Consider the following 17,250-nt stretch of genomic DNA (forward strand, 5'->3'; position numbering starts at 1 on the left):
TCATGTAGAGATGATGATGGGGGTGTCATGTACAGGGAAGTGAGAGGCAAAGGAGGGGATGCTTCCTGCCACGGCTGACGCCAGTGTCCGATGTGTCTGATCAAATTGCACATTGTACTAGGAAACTCACCCCATTCTAACCTGAGCATTCAAACGCCAAAGGTTGTTAAAGCTGGACCTCACTAAGGGTAGGGGAAGGATGAGGGAGAGAGAAGGGACCCAGTCCTCCCTCAAGGTCACTGTCTCTTGTTTTGAATGAGTAGGACTGTGGCATTCATAATACTGGGTTACTGTTTCAGACGGAGAAGAGCTAGAAGGACTCAGAGGCTGTAGTCCATCTTTTTATTTTTAGTTGAGGACAGTGAGACACAGGAAGTGCTGTCTCTTGGTCCAAGGCCATAGAGGAGGCAGAAGAGTTGGAGCCAGAAACCAAGTGTCCTGGCTTTCGGTTCATTGCTCTCTTGATTTGCCCAAGATGACCTTCTTCTGCCTCCGAAGGCCAGAGCTTGACTTCCTCTTCTTGAACCCTAAAGACAGAACTTCAGCAACTCTTGTGGGGAAGGCTCAGCGGCTGCCTTGGGCAATGTCTACCCAGGTGACCCTCCTCGCTTCCCCGTGGGAGGGCAGAGGGCGGCCTGGGAGGACTCCATCAGGATGACAGACGGATCTGTAGGCCGAGATGCCTGACTTGGGGTTCGTTTCCCAGTCTTCAGTGATCTCAGCTGTGACATGAAATTCCCCACACCCAGAGCTTTCCAAAACAAAACTTCATCAGGGAGCAGCAGCACATTCCACCAGGGGGAGCTCTGAGTTCAGGCTGCTTCTCTCTCAGAGGAAGGGGAAGCTGCAGCCATCACCACTCCAGGTCTACTTCTCCATGGCTCTGACCTTCCTCGGGCTGTCCAGACCAGCAACAAATGCAGACCCCAGGCAGGGGCTGGGCCATGGGGCTCACTAACATATCCTGTGATTCATTCAGTCGACAAACCCTGACTGACCTCTGTGTGTCAGCCCTAGGGACACAAAAATGATGAAAACACAGTCCCTACGCCCAATTGCTCACAAAAGCACCATAGCGCAGGTGCTGCCTGAGAGGCATGAGAAGGTGCCGTGGTGCGACTCACCTCACTATGGTGTTGGAACCCCCTTTGTGGTAGTAGAGAGAGTTGTTGTAAACAACGTGTCCACAGCCGTGGAAATAATACGGAAGGTGGATGAACGTGTAACTGCCATTCAGAAGTGAGGGCTGGTCCTTGAATTCCTTCACCATGATGCCTGTAGGAGAGAAGCCAGGGAGAGGCTGTTACCTACCTCCAGCAATCACAGCTTGGGAGGGAGTCCTTGGGAGGAATTCCAAAGGAGGGAAGTTGAGAGTGAAGTGTTCCCTAAGGTCCCTTGTCCAGTGTGAAGAGTCTAAGACTCCCCAGCTCAAAGTCCAGCTCTCCATATGGATTTCTGAAATGTCTTTCAAATGTGGTAGGCATCGAATTGGCCTGACTCCTCCTGGGAGAACTATGCATCACCCTCTCCCATCCCACTCTATACTGTTTATCACTTTCTATGAGAGTGGTGTAGGCCTTCACCAGGAATAGCAGATACTTGGTGCTTGGACAGTCACCTCTTGCCTCCTCCCACCTCTTCCTGCACTGTGCAGCAGCCACTGCTAACGCACAACATTACTTTCTTTTTGAGTCCCCAAATCCTGGTAATCTGGGCAGTTACTATCAGCTTCCCAGTTTAATAAGTGGCCTTGATAAAACAAAGAAGTGATTTCTTCTCAGCTATTTCTCCAACCAGTGAGTATGGTCAGACCCCTTCTTTAACGAGGCCACTGTTACTACCACCAGCAATTCCTGACCACCTCTCTTTGGGACAGTACAACTAGGGTCCTGCTCAGATACAGTGTAGCTGCAAGGTGGAACTTCACCTTCTCCCTGGGCTCTCTGTCCAACAGGTGGCTGGGAAAGATGTCCAGAAGTACTCTTCTGGGAGAGGGGGCAACCTTAGAGAAAGATGGGTGGTCCACAAGGATTTTGTCTCTGATATTTTTTTCCCATTATGGTTTGGAGGTTTATGAGGCCTGCAGTCATAATGCTATTTGTTTCCTTCTGGATACTTGTCCTAAAACAGGCGATCTCTGGGTTACCCTCGTCATGCTCCTGTGACCTGAACTTCAAAGCTTGCCACCAGCATGTTCAAAGGAAGAAGGTTTTCTGCCCACTCACTGGTCTTTCTAAAATAAAGAGACATTTATCACACCAGCTACTGAGGATTTCAGACACACACAAATGGAATACGCCCAAAGGTAGGCAACAGATGAAAAATACAGTTACCACACAGATATGCGTCATCGGCCGAGTGTAAGTACCTGAAAAATGCTCTGTTACCCAAATCCGGTCATCGCTCTTGTTAGCAGATTCTCTTATCCAAGTCCCAAATGTCTCTGTCACTTTCAGCACTTGCACTGGGTTTCCAATGGAAGTGATCATGGATTCTGCCAAAAGAAGAGGAAAGAAAGTCACTTACCTTCCAATTATGACTTGAAGTCATTCAATTTCTGAATTTCAAGACAGGATGCTTTGTTTCCATACCTGCTTGTGGGGAATGGTGTTCACTGGCTTTCTCATCAGCTTTTCCAACCAAGGTATCATCATTTGGTATGGCACAGGTCTCACCTAAAATGATGACAATCATCAGAGCAAATACAGCTGGCACAGTGAGATTTGTTGGACTTTATAGCTGCTGCTCTTCCCTACCTCATTCCAGACTCTAGTCTCATAAGCATCCCTTGCAATAGGTCACCAGATTCCTTGGTTGCTTGCTTTTAAGCAACTCCAAGTCATAGCCTTCCAAATTCTTCACCCTGCTTGTTGACTTCCCAAGAAGCTTTTCAAGAGTACAGTTGCTAAGATAATGCAATCCCAAAAGGATGTCAGTAAAAGCAACAAAGTGGCCTGAGCCAGCCTGTTCAAGGCCTCAGCAATTTGGGGGAAATGAGAGGCTTGCTGATGCCCTCCTGGCCCATCTGGCAGGTGGTATCACTATCATGATTACATTGTTCTGGAAGGATTTTCACTTTCCGGGAAGCTGGTGGAAGCTGTGAAATAGCAGCCCCAGAGAATGGGGTGGTCCACTTTATGCAGCATCTTCCTGGGAGAGGCATCAGGAGGGGAAACACAGATTTAGAGGAAGAAGTAATCTAGATTCCATCCAGCCCAGAGACACAGGAGTCCCCTCATGACCATTTCCCCACTGTCTCTGTGTAAGGGCCTAGAGAAACACAGGTCCTTGACGGGACTGGTTCAAGTTGGCTTGAGGCTACAGCTGAGCTATCATTCATCCTCCTTGGCTTATCAGTGTCCCCCTTAATGAATGGGCTGAATTTAGACCTTTGGTCAAGAGGTGCCTTAGGGAGCAGAAGCCAGGCTGAGAGAGAAGAGGGAGGAGGATGCATGTGGCCAGGGTGAAGAGGACAGGACATGGACTGAACCACAGGCCCACTCAAATCCTGAGGGTTTCAAATCACCCTGTGGTTGCTTGATGGAAAGGGTAATCTGAAGGGGCTCCCGACCCTCCGTGATCTCTAAGCTTCCTTCCAGCTGGATAAGCCTGTGTTTCCCTGAAGTCCTTCTGTCACCTGATGAGAGTGGTCTCAGGGATCTGTTACAACTTCCCATGGGCAATCCTGCTGCCCCCAGGGTTTCAACTGGAGTTTCCACTTAGGGAACTATAGGGTATTAAAGACATGGAGTTGGAGCAGGAGAGAGGGCCAAGTTCAGACGCAAATGCCTGGCAACCAAAGACCCATTTCTAGGAGGCAGAGTGGAAGATAATGCCTTTCATTTAAAGCCATTTTCCTTACTTTGCATCCAGCCCCTGCCAATCCAGCCCCCTGGTAGATTAGGCTAAGCCCAGAGACTGCTTCTCCAGACAAGAGCTGTCACTGGCTGGCAGAGCCTGTGGCAAATTAGAATTCTTCAAAAGCTCAGGTCAGAGCCCCACTTCTCTCAGGGGAAGTCCCGCTCAGTTCATTCTTCAAGTGAAGCTGAGCGAAGGGCTGATGCTAACGGCTGGGGAGGCACTGCACAGTAGCCCAGCAGAGGAGCAGCTCTGCCGCGGTCTCACATTGCAGAATTATAATCAGGCTCCACTGAGTTGGGGAGGGCGATGGCACCATCTTCGAAAGCACAGATTCGCCCACTTTGACAGCTGACTGTGTGCCCCCAAATGTCTTCCAGAAAGAACAGTGCACCAAACAGAACTTAAGACTGTTTAGGAAAATGACAGCAATGGCCACAGCAAGGCTGAGAAATTCCAGTGAGGATCCTCCTTGTGAGTGCCATTGAGGAGATGGCTACAAGTGGCCCTCCTCATAGTTTCAGTTAGGTGACAGATCCTAGGTCACCCCTTTGGGGGAGAAGTCCTAGCATCACCCTAGAAGTATTTTCCATTAATATAATCCTTGATTTCCAGTTAGCTTTCAACCCTGTGGCCACTGTGCCACAAATTGGCTAAAGAACAAGTCCACCAGAGGTCAAGCATTGCTTGCTCTTGGTTGGCTTGACCTTGGGTCGGGTCTCAAAGTGTGAATTTCTATCGAAATGGAAGATGCCCTGAGAGCTGGGACTTTACAGTTGGGCAGAACTGAGTTTGAATCCTAGCTCCGCCATTTACTCCTGGAGCGAGTTCCTTAGCTCTTTGGGGTACCGGTTTTGTTATCTGTAAGTTGCACACAATAATGATTCCAATATCATAGAATTGTTGTGAGAATTAAATAAGCACATAGCCCTGTGCCTAGCTTAATGTAGCACTGTCGTTACTATTCGTGAGGACTTAACCAATCCAAACTTCCCCTTCATTTCCTGAGCATCAGTCAAGTTTCTCACTTCCCAAGAGTGCAAACACAGCAGCTTAGCTTTCCAGACTGTTTCAGGGGGAAGGGATGGTGGACAGGGCAAAGAGGAGGGCTGGGCTGCTGGTAAATGAAGGAAGCAGGAGGAGGGAAGGGGAGTGGGAGGCCTAATTTTAAAACTGTCCCTGGTCTTCAGCCCCGGGGCAGACTACGAAGACCTCCTGTGAGAAGGTTGCAAGAAGGGAACTCTCATTTTGGACAAAACCCTCCTCCCTCTATTAAAACAAATCTGGTCCCAGAGCCTGGGGTCCAGACCAAGATTCTGGAATAACTGACAGAGGAGGCGGGCCCCATGGGGAAGAGGTGGTGACCTGGGCACTGGCCGTTGAACATGTTTGGCTGCCGAGGGCCTTTGGCTCTTCTGCTTCCAGGGGGGCCTGGAGGACCTGGAGGGCCTGGGGGCCCAGGTGGACCGGGTGGGCCTTGGTCACCTTTAGCACCTGGAGAGAAAGAGAGAAAGGGAGAGGTGGGAGGAGGGAGAAGGAGGAAGGGGAGAGGGGGACAGAGAAGGGGAGAGAAGAAGAGAGAAAGGAGAGAGGGAAGGAAAGGGGAGGGAGGAAAGGAGGGAGGGAGGGAGGGAGGGAAAAAGGGAGAGAGGGTGGGAAAAAGGGAAGAGAGTGGTCAGCTAAGGTCTCTTTAGCTGCCTCCTCGCAGTCAGACCAAATAAGCCTTTTCAGTTTCTCTACAAGTGGACAAGTGGGGCCACAGAAGCTGGAGGCAGGTCTCTGTCCACCAGGAAGGGGCAGAGATCTGCAAGCAGAGCAGATGAGGGCCAACCTCCTACACCCTCTCCAGTCTCCTCCAGGGGACACCCTCTGCTCTGACCTGGTCTTTTCAATTGGGGTTCATAAGGGATGGTGCTTTTCTGAAGGGTTTGTCATCACCCCTCACGTGGTCAGCAGCATGGAGGAACACGGTACTCTGGATGTGTAGATTTTCTATGTAACGGAAGTGTAACAGAATTTTATATTTTTTCAAATACATTTATGTATATTACCCTGTCAAAAACACCTCTTAAATTATATATGTTTTGCATAGCAACATCTGCTGTTCATGAAACAAGATGTACTAAACCAAGTTTGATCTTTCCTTGATACTTTGGTCTAAGCACAGTGCCTGGTAAACAATAGGCACTCAATCAAGTCTGAATGGATGGATAGATGGTTGGATGGGCAACTGATTCAGGGTCGTTATTCTGAACATTTAGCATCATCCTAGCTTCCTGAGGACAGACATTATGTCTTCCTCATTTCCAGCTACTAGCAAAGTCTCTGATTCAGAAATGGTGTTCTCTGGTATTTGATAAATATGTATTGACTACATAGTTATATTTACATGTTATATTTTTATCATATAGATGATCTCCAAGGTACTGTGCTTTTAAAATTCTTCTGCCTCTTGCTCCTCCATGAGAGTCAGCTGTTACCTGCTCTTTCCCCTGTGCTATTGCCTTGTGACTTTCTGCCCCTTACCCTCTTCTCCCACAAACACCAACTATCTGCTTTTACCCTGGGCTGGAAAAGCAGCCACTGTATTTGTAGGGGAAATGCCCCTGATGGCAATAACTGAAGTGTATCCTTAGAATGACCCTGGATGGGCAGATGCATCTGAACGTGTGCTCAGAGCTAGGGAATCTGGGAGTTGCCAACCCAGAGCTTTGCTCCTTGTTTTGAGGAACATCTGAACCCGTGGCCCATCTCATGGAAGAGGGGCCGTGCAGGCAACTGAGGCCCTGAGTTTTGGGTTAAGTGAAGGTTGCCAAGTGGAGGTGGTTAAGGGGAGGGTGTTGATGTGGTGTGGATATCCCACGCAAATCTCATGTTGAATTGTAATCCCCAGTGTTGGAGGTGGGGTCTGTGGGAGGTGTTTGGATTGTGGAGGCAGATCTCTCATGAATGGCTTGGGTCATCTCCTTGATAATAAGTGAGTTATTGCGAGATATGGTCATTTAAAAGTGTGTGGCACTTCACACCCCGCTCTCGCTCTCTCTCTCACTCCTGCTCTCGCCATGTGATGGGCCGGCTGCCCCTTCACCTTCTGCCACGATTACGAGTTTCCTGAGGCCTCTCCAGAAGCCGTGCAGATGACAGCATCATGCCTCTTGTATAGCCTGCAGAACTATGAGCCAATAAATCTTTTTAAAAATATATAAATTACCCAGTCTCAGGTAATTTATAGTAATGTGAGAACAGACTAGTACAGGTGTTAAGTGAAAATGCCAGGTAAATTGCAATGCTGTTTGCAAGTGGCTGCAGTTTTCCCGCTCAGTCCACTGCCCCTGGGCTGCAGGTAAGGCAGTTAGCTCATCCAGCCCACTGCCCCGGGTTGTTTTTATCCTAAGTTGGTTCTCCTGTCCAGTCCGCCACCACTGGACTCTCTCCTCTGTACGAAGCCCCCAGTAAAGCTCCGTGTCACATTTGCTGGCCCTGGATTTCTTCTTTAGCTTCTTGAATCTGTTGCCATCCCTACTGAGGTTGATCAGGGCTTGGCACAACAATATTTTGCCCCAATTATATGTAAAAAGGCCGTTAGGATCAGGGCCTGAGGATGGTTCGACCTCATCAGTGAAGCAAATGCTTGTGCTTCCTGTCAGTTGTCCTGTGAGGTGTCGTAAGTTGCCTGCTTACTTGTCTTATTCTGGATTGTGCTGGATTTCAATATATCTTGGAAAAGAAAACTTCCTTTATTCCATTCAAGTCAACCGTGGCTTTTAGAGCCAATTACCTGAACCACATATGCTCAGAACCCAGATCTGGTCTTGCCACATGGAGTGACATGCTCAGGTTTCTCCTCTTTGAAAGCATAGAACTCCAAAACATGCTGCAAAACAGATGGCCACATAAGGCCATAAAGGAGAGAAGACACAGGAGCAGCCCTGGTGTTGGAAGCCAGGAAGTTCTCTGGGCACACAAGCCCTCAAAGAGAGCCAGAGCGCACCCGTCTTACCTGCCAGGAGCACATCGTTGGACACATCTCCTTTGTCACCCTTTTCTCCCTTCTGCCCTGGTGGGCCCTCATTTCCCTGCAGGCCCAGTTCACCATGGTCTCCCTTTTCTCCCCTTTCCCCTGGATTTCCTGCAGCTCCAGGTATCCCTGACCAAAAAAGCAAATGACATATTAGCCTATGGTGCAAAAAGTTCTGGTATACCACTTTATATTATTGTACTTTGTGCTTTCCAGGGAAGCAGTTTTATACACCAAACACACAGCTTTTCATAACCATTTTAGAGCAGTAGTGTGACCATACGTTCATTAAAGAACAGCATTTCCAGGTAGCTTTGCTGGATTATTTATTTATTTATTTATTTATTTATTTATTTATTTATTGAGACGGAGTCTGGCTCTGTCACCCAGGCTGGTGTGCAATAGCATGATCTCGGCTCAATGCAACCTCTGTCTCCTGGGTTCAAGCAATTCTCCTGCCTCAGCCTCCCAAGTAGCTGGGATTATAGGCGTGAGCCACCACACCCATCTGATTTTTGTATTTTAAATAGAGACAGGGTTTCGCCATGCTGACCAGACTGGTCTTGAACTGACCTCAGGTGATCTGCCTGCCTCGGCCTCCCAAAGTGCTGGGATTACAGGTGTGAGCCACTACTCCTGGGCTGCTGGATTATTTTTAGAGAAATTTGGCTGAGCCAACAGGTTAGAGAAAGGAGTGAACCGCAAGAGGGGGCGATGACAGCAACAGTGGAAAGAAGGTAAGGAAGGCCTAATGAGAAGTCTGCAACCATGATGCTCAGAGGCGTGTGTCTGCTGCCATAATAGTGAGTGTTAAACACATTATTTAGTTTATTCCTAACAACGTATTAGAGTGGTAGGCTTGGCAGTCATCCTTACTCTCATTTTATAGATGTTGAAACTAAGGCCTACAGTGGTTATAACAGATGCTGCCAAGTCAGAGCAGCAAAGCACCTCTGATTCCATCTCCAATTCCCTTTTCTGTGACATTCCAATGCAAAATACTTTCAATCACAATAGCAAAACAGGTAAAGTTGCTTTAGGACAACCATTAATAGGGATGGTGAACAAAAGGTAGTGGGTGAAATTTCTGCCTCTGTTCACAGGGAGCTATGACTACTGGAATTGCTGTCCTCCCACATTGCTAGAAACCAGTCAAAGTCTAAGTAACAGCTTGTGTCAGCCTTGAACCCTGAGCAGTGAAAGCACCCTTGGATTGTCCCAGTTCACTGCTGGGAGGGAGTTCCCAGTGGCACAGGGAGGAGGATCTCAAATAGCCTGTCAATCTCACTAAGTTGAGGGGCCAAAAACCAGAGTTTGGGGAGATGGAGATGGCTAGAATTTGCAAGCTAGAAGAGCAGAAAGGAGACAGCTGTGTGAGAGAGCCCTGCGGATCTGCAGAGGGCTCTCTTGAGCCTGTGACTGAGGGATGACTTCCACACATGAGGGAATTCCAGAGCGCCGGGAAAGGAATTCACACACTGTTCGCTATAAAATTCTCAGGGCTCACACAGCAAAAAGTTCTCATTCCCACTGCCAACATGGAGAAATCTCATCAAATACTGAAATACTGGGTAGAGTCCTTGAAAAAGTCTAGTTTTAGTAGTGGGGCTAAATTAGCCCCAGGGTAAAGGCTGTGGTGGACCCCATCATTACAAAGTTTCAACACAAGTTTCTAAAGGATCAAACCTATCTGCCAGTGATTTAACTGTCTGACTCTCTACCTGCTGAGAGTCCAAAATTTGAATCATTCAGTTCGTTTAACTCAGCATATTAGCAATTTAAGCAAGAAAAAGTATATGATCATCTCAAGGATATAGAAAAGGCATTTGATACAATTCAGCACCCATTCTTGATTTGTCAACAAACTGGGAATAGAAGAGAACGTCCTCAGTCTGGAAAAGGGCATTTACAAAAAAACCTACAGCTAACATCATCCTCAATGGTGAAAGACTGAATGTTTTCTCCCTAATATCAGAAAGAAGGTGATGGTATCTAATCTCATTGCTTTTATTTAACATCCTACTGGAGGTCCTAGCCAGTGCAATAACACAAGGAAAAATAACTCAAAGGCGTACAGATTGAAAAGGATGAAGACTGTTTGCAGATGTCATGATTGTTTACATAGAAAATCTCAAGGAATCTATAAAAAGGCTACTAGAACTCTTGAGTATACAGTTATACAGGGTCCTTGAGAGGGGAAGTTATTATCTAATATTGTACAAAGCTATTGCCAGATATGGATCAATTACCATGATACCCTATCTCAGAGAGTATGTGCTCATTTTAACAACCGCCCCTTGGAGATATTGCTTAACAGAGGTATTGCCCACGTGGCAGAGATTTCAGTGATGGGGAAGTGAGCATCTCACAATACCCCACAGTTCATATCCAAGTGCCCTGCATTGCCACCAGATTAATTATTCCCTAAAACAGCGATTCCAAACCTTTTTGGCACCAGAGACTAGTTTCGTGGAAGATAATTTTTCCATAGACTGGGGTGTGGGGAGGGATAGTTTTGGGTTGATTCAAATGTATTACGTTTATTGTGAATTTTATTTCTATGATTACATTGTAATATATAACAAAATAATTATACAACTCACTATAATGTAGAATTACTGGGAGCCCTGAGCTTGTTTTCATGCAACTAGACAGTCCCATCTGGGGGTGATGGGAGACAGTGACAGATCATCAGGCATTAGATTCTCAATAGGGTTTGTACTCCTATGAGAATCCAATGCTGCTGCTGATCTGAAGGGAGCTCAGGCAGTAATGTGAGCACTGGAGAGTGGCTGTAAATACAGGTGAAGCTTCGCTCAATCATCTGCCACTCACCTTCCTGCTCTATGGCCCAGTTCCTAACAGGTCATGGACTGATATGGGTCCGGGTGTTGGGGACCCCTACCCTAAAACATAAACCTGGAGCTCTTAGCACCTTTCATTTACCCCAGAGCAGTAATAAATATTCAAAGTGGATTCTGCTCTTCCATATTCATGTTCATATTCCATACTCAGGGAAGTGTCCGCAGACTATTCTAAGGACGACAGCAGTGCATGACAAAGCCTCAAAATGTTGATCACTGTTAGAAGAAAACTGTAGTGAACAAAAAAAATTTGCTAGATTTCAACCAACCAATAAAAAAAAAAATCTTAGTGAAAACCATGAAATTCAGCTACAGCTGAGAGTCAGAAGTCCCAGGGTCCTCACCACTACCAGTGGTAAGCTTGGGCGGCGGCTGCCTGTCCAGTGGAGCTGGGGGAGCACAGTAGAAGAGGATATGAAGAGGAGCAGGGGATCCCTCCATTGTCAGCGGTGGCTCTGCCATGGATTCAGTGACATAGGGGTCAAATCATGCCTCTTTGAGGGGTCATGGCTCGTAATACCTCCCTCACAATAGCACCAAAAACCCATTGCACTGGCTGCTCCCAGCCCTCAGTCATCAGGACATCTGGGTGGAAAGTGGTTCACTCACTTGAGAAGAGCCCTTCTGCCAGGCCCTCTGTGTGAGAAGACATTCTTTTGTCAGTGTTTTAAATAGGCAATTTGGCACATCATCTGAAGGAGACAAAAGACAGGGCATTGCCAAAGAGTCCAGCCCGCACAATGCACCAAGTGTAACCGACACCTTCGAAAGGTTTCACGTGACCCAGATTTAGCAGTGCTCAGGGAAATGGTATCTGCTGGTCACTGCAGGGATATCTTCTTCAGGCATTTATTCTAGTCACAAACAGCCTTCTGCATCATCATCTTATTTCCCCTTCCTTTCTTTTCTTTCTTCCTCTTATGTCTTTTCTTTTCTTTCTCGGAAAGGCCGTCTGTGAAATAGGGGGCAGCTGTTGTAATGCGCCCCCCACGGGGGCAGGTATTTAACGCTGTTCAAGGCCTTTGCTTGAGGCTGCATTTTGACTCTGGTTGAGAAATGCATGATCATTTTATAGCTTTCATTAAGAAAAGGTTGGGGGACATTTTGTCTGCATAGAGTCTGCCTTTGCCCTCTTGTCCACCATAGCTCTGACAAAGCATCCCCTCGTCTTTGTTAGTAAAATTGCCCTGGCTGTGCTTTGGCTGTGGTATGTCAGAAATTAAATGCCATCCAATCGCGATTCACCATCAGGAACCTGTGTGTGGCATTTTCTGCCCTGCCCTGTCCCAGGAAAGGTCAGGGATGCCAGCCGTGCACAGTGACACTATGACACTATGTGATGTGGACCCCTGGCTGGCTTTGAGTCGGCACATTCTGCCAGAGAAGAAAGGCCAGACTCTGCCTGCCTAACTTGTGCTAGGAGCTGCTCTCTACTGTCTTTCTCTGGTGTCGCCCACTCAAAACAGTTTCATCAGCATTCGGGTTTGGAGTTGTGTGATATCTCGAGACTGAGGTCAACTCTCATCTTCACAGCATGGGGTGAGGGAGGATGTTTTATTTTCAGCAGTATCATCTGTTGCTAAGGCGGAGGAAAGGGGCAAGAGGGTGTCACACAAAACCCAGTCCCGAGACACGAATATGGAGGAGGGCTTTCATTTCTGTTTTTATGAGAATTTGACTTTTAGAGAAGATACTGTAGCATTAACTCTTAAGTGAGAAAACGAGAGGCAGCTGGAAGGAAAGAAACTGCTTTTGAGGCAATGGAACGTCAGACTTCATAGAAGATGCTGGTTGCACAATCGACAACATTTAGGTTTCTTTCAGTTCTGACCCTTTTCTTCAGATCTAAGTTGGTGTTTCCAAGTGAACACAGAACACTTCCAATTAGATTTCCTTTTGGTTTAAAATAAAGTTTCTCCTTCCCCGCTTTTGAAAACAACAATAATAGCTAACCCCAGTATAGCACTTACAATGTGTCAAGTCCTCTTTCTAAGCACTTTGTGTATATTAACTCATTTAATCTTCCTAATAACACTATGAGGTTAATATTATTATTATTCTCATTTTACAAATAAGGAAATTGTGGCACAAAGTGATAACTTGCCCAGGAGCATACAGCTCGTAAGTGGAAGAGCCGGTACACAAATCATCTGGCTCCAGCTCTGGCTCTGAGCTATTCCACCATCATTCTTAGCTTTTCTAAGGTCAGAACCTGAGAAGCTTTGATGTGTCAGTCTCCTGGAAGCAACTGTTAGGCTACAGAGCTTAAACTCTGGCTTCATCAGGGTAGTCTTATAATGGTTCCTGGTTGCCTCCTGCGTATGTGGAGCTGAACCCCCTGACCTCACTTTGAAGACCATTACCCTGTAGTGCTACCCCAATCTAGCCAGGGTCCCCACTAGCACCCAGGGGTGGCCTCATAACCTGTGAGCCTAGGCCTTTCTGTTCTCTCCCTGCGGTTAATGCTGCTGCAGTATCTTCTCTAAAAATCAAATTCTCATAAAAAAAAAAAAACAAAAACAAAAACAAAAAAACAGAAATGAAAGCCTTCCTTCTTATTCGTGTCTTGGGACTGGGCCCCATTCCCCAGCCTTTCCCACCGCTCCTCTACTTATTTCCAAGGTGCTGATTACTCTTCTCTCTCTTGTCCTTTATGCTTCGTTGTACTGCACAATCTGTCCTCTACACACGGTCCTATTTGCTCATCTTCTGCACAGGGGAGTTCGACTTTTTCTTCTGGCAGTATTGCCTACTGTGAAGTATAAAGCAGTCTTCCAACCAGAATTAGTAGTTACTGAGTACCTGCTGTTGCACAATATATCTTCTCTTTCAACTGGATTGTAAGCCCTTATATACAGACACGATGTTCTAGTCTTCTCATTCATTCATTCATTCATTTGTGCATTCATTAATTCATTCTTCATTCATCAATTATTTATTGGGTCTTAGCTGGGCCCTAGCTAAGAGATGTGATGAATAATAAAATCTATAAAACATAGAGCCTGCCTTCATTGACAAACACTATAGTGGACTATTTAAAGCCAGAAACCATATTAGAGTTGTCATAAACCAACCTCTTCTGGCTACAGATGAGGAGGTCAAGGCCTCATCTTGGAGTGACTTGCCCAGGGCCTCAGGGCCAGTAAGGGATAAAGGCAAGAGCTCCTAGAACTCCTTCCGCTATTCCCCTCTGCCTTGAAGGCAGGGAACAAGAGGGACAAAATCAACTGTCTCTGACTGGCAGGTTATACTCATTGAACTGTGTGTTCTCAACAATGTCCTACAGGCCTCTCTGAAAGGCTGGAAGGCTCCCAGACCTCCCAGGAAGACTCAGCCTTGAAGCTCAGGTTGGAGGGTGTCTGAAGTCCTATATTCTCAATCATTAACTGCACCAGCGCTCAGGGCCCAGGCTTCCTTCCTGTTTGCTCCTGCTCTTCGGCACCTCCTATAACCCTGCTCTCACAACAGGGCCCAAGCCCCTTGAGCACGGAAGTTGAGTGTCACTGTGGTTAAGAGCAGGGGTCCAGAAGTCAGAGAAACCTGGATTCAAGTCCTGCCTCCTTCACTTATTAGCTTTTGACATTACACAAGTTATATCCAATAATTCAACAATGAATTTATTGAGCTCCTTGGCTGTGTGTTCCAGGCACTGAAGGTAGGAACTAAACAAGACAGACATGGCCAAGCTCTGACAGGCCTCACATTCTGCTTGGGGAGTCAGCCCATCAGCATAACAGCAAATAATTCCCATGGGGTGATTTCAGGGAGGGATATTTCGATTGATTCCGATCGGGGAGTCAGACCATTAGCACAACAGCGAATAATCACCAGGGGATGATTTCAGGGAGGGATCAATATTTTAATTGATCCCACTTGGGAGGTCATACCATTAGCACAATAGCAAATAATCACCATGGATCGATTTCAGGGAAAGATCAATATTTTGATTGATTCCACTTGGGAGGTCATACCATTAGCGCAATAGCAAATAATCACCATGGGTCGATTTCAGGGAAAGATCAATCATTTGATTGATTCCACTGGGGGAGTCAGACTCTCAGTGAAGCAACAAATAATCACCATGGGGTGATTTCAGGAAGGGGTCAGTATTTCAAAAGAGCAGGGGATGTGACAGAGTAGGTGAGACAGGGGCTAGACACAGAGGCCAGGGATGATGATGTACACGAGGTGACATCTGAGCTAAGACCTGCACCACGGGAAGACAGGGAGAGGGCATTCTGGGCAGTGCGGACAGGCCACTATGTCCTATTCCCACCCCAATCTACTCTGGGTCCCTAGCGGTACTCGTGCTAAGGTCCTGGGGCAAGGGTGGGCTTGGCCTGTTTGAGAAAGACAGAAGTATCTCCATCTGGAAAAAATATGGCTAACGAAAGTATTCATGCCCTTGGGTTGTTGTGAGGACTAGATGAGTTGAGTGTACCTCGGAGACCTTAGTGGAGTGTCTGGCAGTAAATGCTGGCTGCGTATTACGATTCCGAAGGTTGTTGCTAGAAGGCACACCCCACCCTAACTGGGTCCCTAACTCTGTGGAACACAGGCCTTTTTTCCTTTTCTTCGAAACACTTGTTCCCTCTTTGTGGAATGCACTCCCACACCTCTCCTACCCCACCCCTGCCTGGCAAACCACGAATGATCCTTTAACTCTCAGTTTAAATGACAGTCCTTCCTTCTCTACAGTCACAGCAATGGCCTGGCAGGTTGCATACCCACGTGAGGACCTGCAGGGCCATCCTGGGAGCTGGCTGCTTATCCAAAGGTCTGGAAAGGCCTGGGGCCAGCCTCCAACCTTGCCTGACTGTATGACCCCACCCTCTGTGTGCGCCGGGCCCTCCCTTCATATCTGGCCAAAGCTGTTACCTCCCTGCCCTTCCTCTCTATCACTGTACCTCGTAGCACCTTGTTCTTCCCTTCAAACACACGTCTCATGTTGAGATGGTAGGTGGATGTGACTGTCGACTATGGATATTGGCCTCTCCACCAAAGATGGAAAGTTCCAGAACAGTGTCTGTGTCTTTTGTGGTTCCCCAACAGCACTCGACGTCTGTTGAATAAGTATTTGTTGATGAATGTCCCCACCCTCTCCTGGTGCTCCTCTTGCTGCTCAGTCCCCTGTTCAGTCTCCTTTGCTGACTCGTCCCCTTCTACTTGGTCACTTGAGGTTGGAGCTTCTCAGGGATGAAACCCAGCCCCTCCTCTCCTGCCAGGCTCTCTCCCTGAGTGACCTCACCCCCTGCCCCCATGCCCAGGTGCCTCGATGACTCCCTGATATGTATCTCTCACCCAGACCTCCTCCGACTACAGACCTGTTTTCCAAGGCCACCATCCCACTTCCTCCTGGATACCTCAGGGCATCTGAAACTCAGCACATCCCATGCGGAGTCCACGATTGTCCCTTTAGATCTGAGTTGAGTGCAGGGCTGCCCACCTCAGGCAGGAGCAGCTCATCCATCCATCCAGTCGAGCATGACAGCAACCTCAGAGTCAGTCTTGGTGCCTCCCTGATCCCCTGACTCCCTGTATGTACTGTCCACTGGGAACTGCTGGCTTCACCCCCTAAATATCACTTACCCTGTGGGTCTTTCCGCCCCTGCCCACTGTCCCCCGCCTACGGAGGCCATCTCCCTGCCTCTACTCTGGCTCACTCACCTGCTGGTTCCAGTGCGCTCTCCACGCAGCAGCCACAGTGGCATTTAGAGAGGCAGATCTGATCCCATCAGTCTCTCCCACCTGACAACCCTCTGGGGCTTCTCATGGCCCTCAGAAGGAACCCTGTTCCCCTCAGCGGCCCTGCTGCCTCTGGTCCCTCCTCCCTATCTGTTTCCTGCAAATGCTGGGTAGGAAGGGACTCTGTCCCAGGGCTCAGGAGTGGGTGAGGAGGGAAAGTGCAGCCTCGGGGCCTCAGCAGGGTTAACAGGACAGTGTGGCTCTTGCTCTGCAGCCTGAGCTGGCCCATGAAGTGAGTGACCCCACTGAGCTGGGTTCTTCAGATAGCCTTTGGTGGCTGGTCTCCCAGTTCCCCTGGCCTGGGACAATGGACTCTTTGTGGGGGCCTCGGGGACTCAACTTCCACTCTCAGTATGAGTGGAGGCTTCACGGTCTAATGCTGCCAACCGCTAGACGCCTTACTCTCTGGGATACTGCTGTAGAGAAGGGGGTCTTTGCTGCAGTTCCTATGAGATCTCCCAGAAACCAAGGATTGGGGTCACCCTCCAGTGACAAACAGGATCCAACACCTGCCTTCTCTGCTGCTGTCCTCTGCTCCAGCCTCTTCCCTTCCTTCCTATAGCCTCTCAGCACAGCTGTCGGGCCATCCTCTCATCCATATGTCAGGCATAGCACTGTTCCACTTCACATCCTCCCTGTTTTGCTCTGAGTACAAACCACAGTTCTTGAAATGCCCAGGACTGACCTGATTTGGCCTGATTACCTCTCCGATGTCAACTAGACTAGGTTAGCCACTCATCCCTTCTGTCCAGCTGCTCTGGCCTC

At 47.9% G+C, this 17,250-nt stretch overlaps 1 protein-coding gene across 1 annotated transcript in view; it reads right to left on the reverse strand.

Annotated features, from left to right (window-relative positions):
• The window catches only part of GLDN (gliomedin), a 67,567-nt gene that overhangs the window by 2,682 nt on the left and 47,635 nt on the right, over positions 1-17,250 (reverse strand). Inside the window, exons 5-9 of the mRNA XM_023227238.2 lie at positions 7,859-8,005; positions 5,224-5,352; positions 2,592-2,675; positions 2,369-2,494; positions 1,125-1,275 (exon numbers count right to left, since the gene is read on the reverse strand). Of these exons, the coding sequence (XP_023083006.2) occupies positions 1,125-1,275; positions 2,369-2,494; positions 2,592-2,675; positions 5,224-5,352; positions 7,859-8,005 (637 nt within the window). The remainder of the gene's footprint in view (positions 1-1,124; positions 1,276-2,368; positions 2,495-2,591; positions 2,676-5,223; positions 5,353-7,858; positions 8,006-17,250) is intronic.

Source organism: Piliocolobus tephrosceles, chromosome 6, assembly GCF_002776525.5.
Source record: "Piliocolobus tephrosceles isolate RC106 chromosome 6, ASM277652v3, whole genome shotgun sequence".
NCBI classification, from domain to species: Eukaryota; Metazoa; Chordata; class Mammalia; order Primates; family Cercopithecidae; genus Piliocolobus; species Piliocolobus tephrosceles.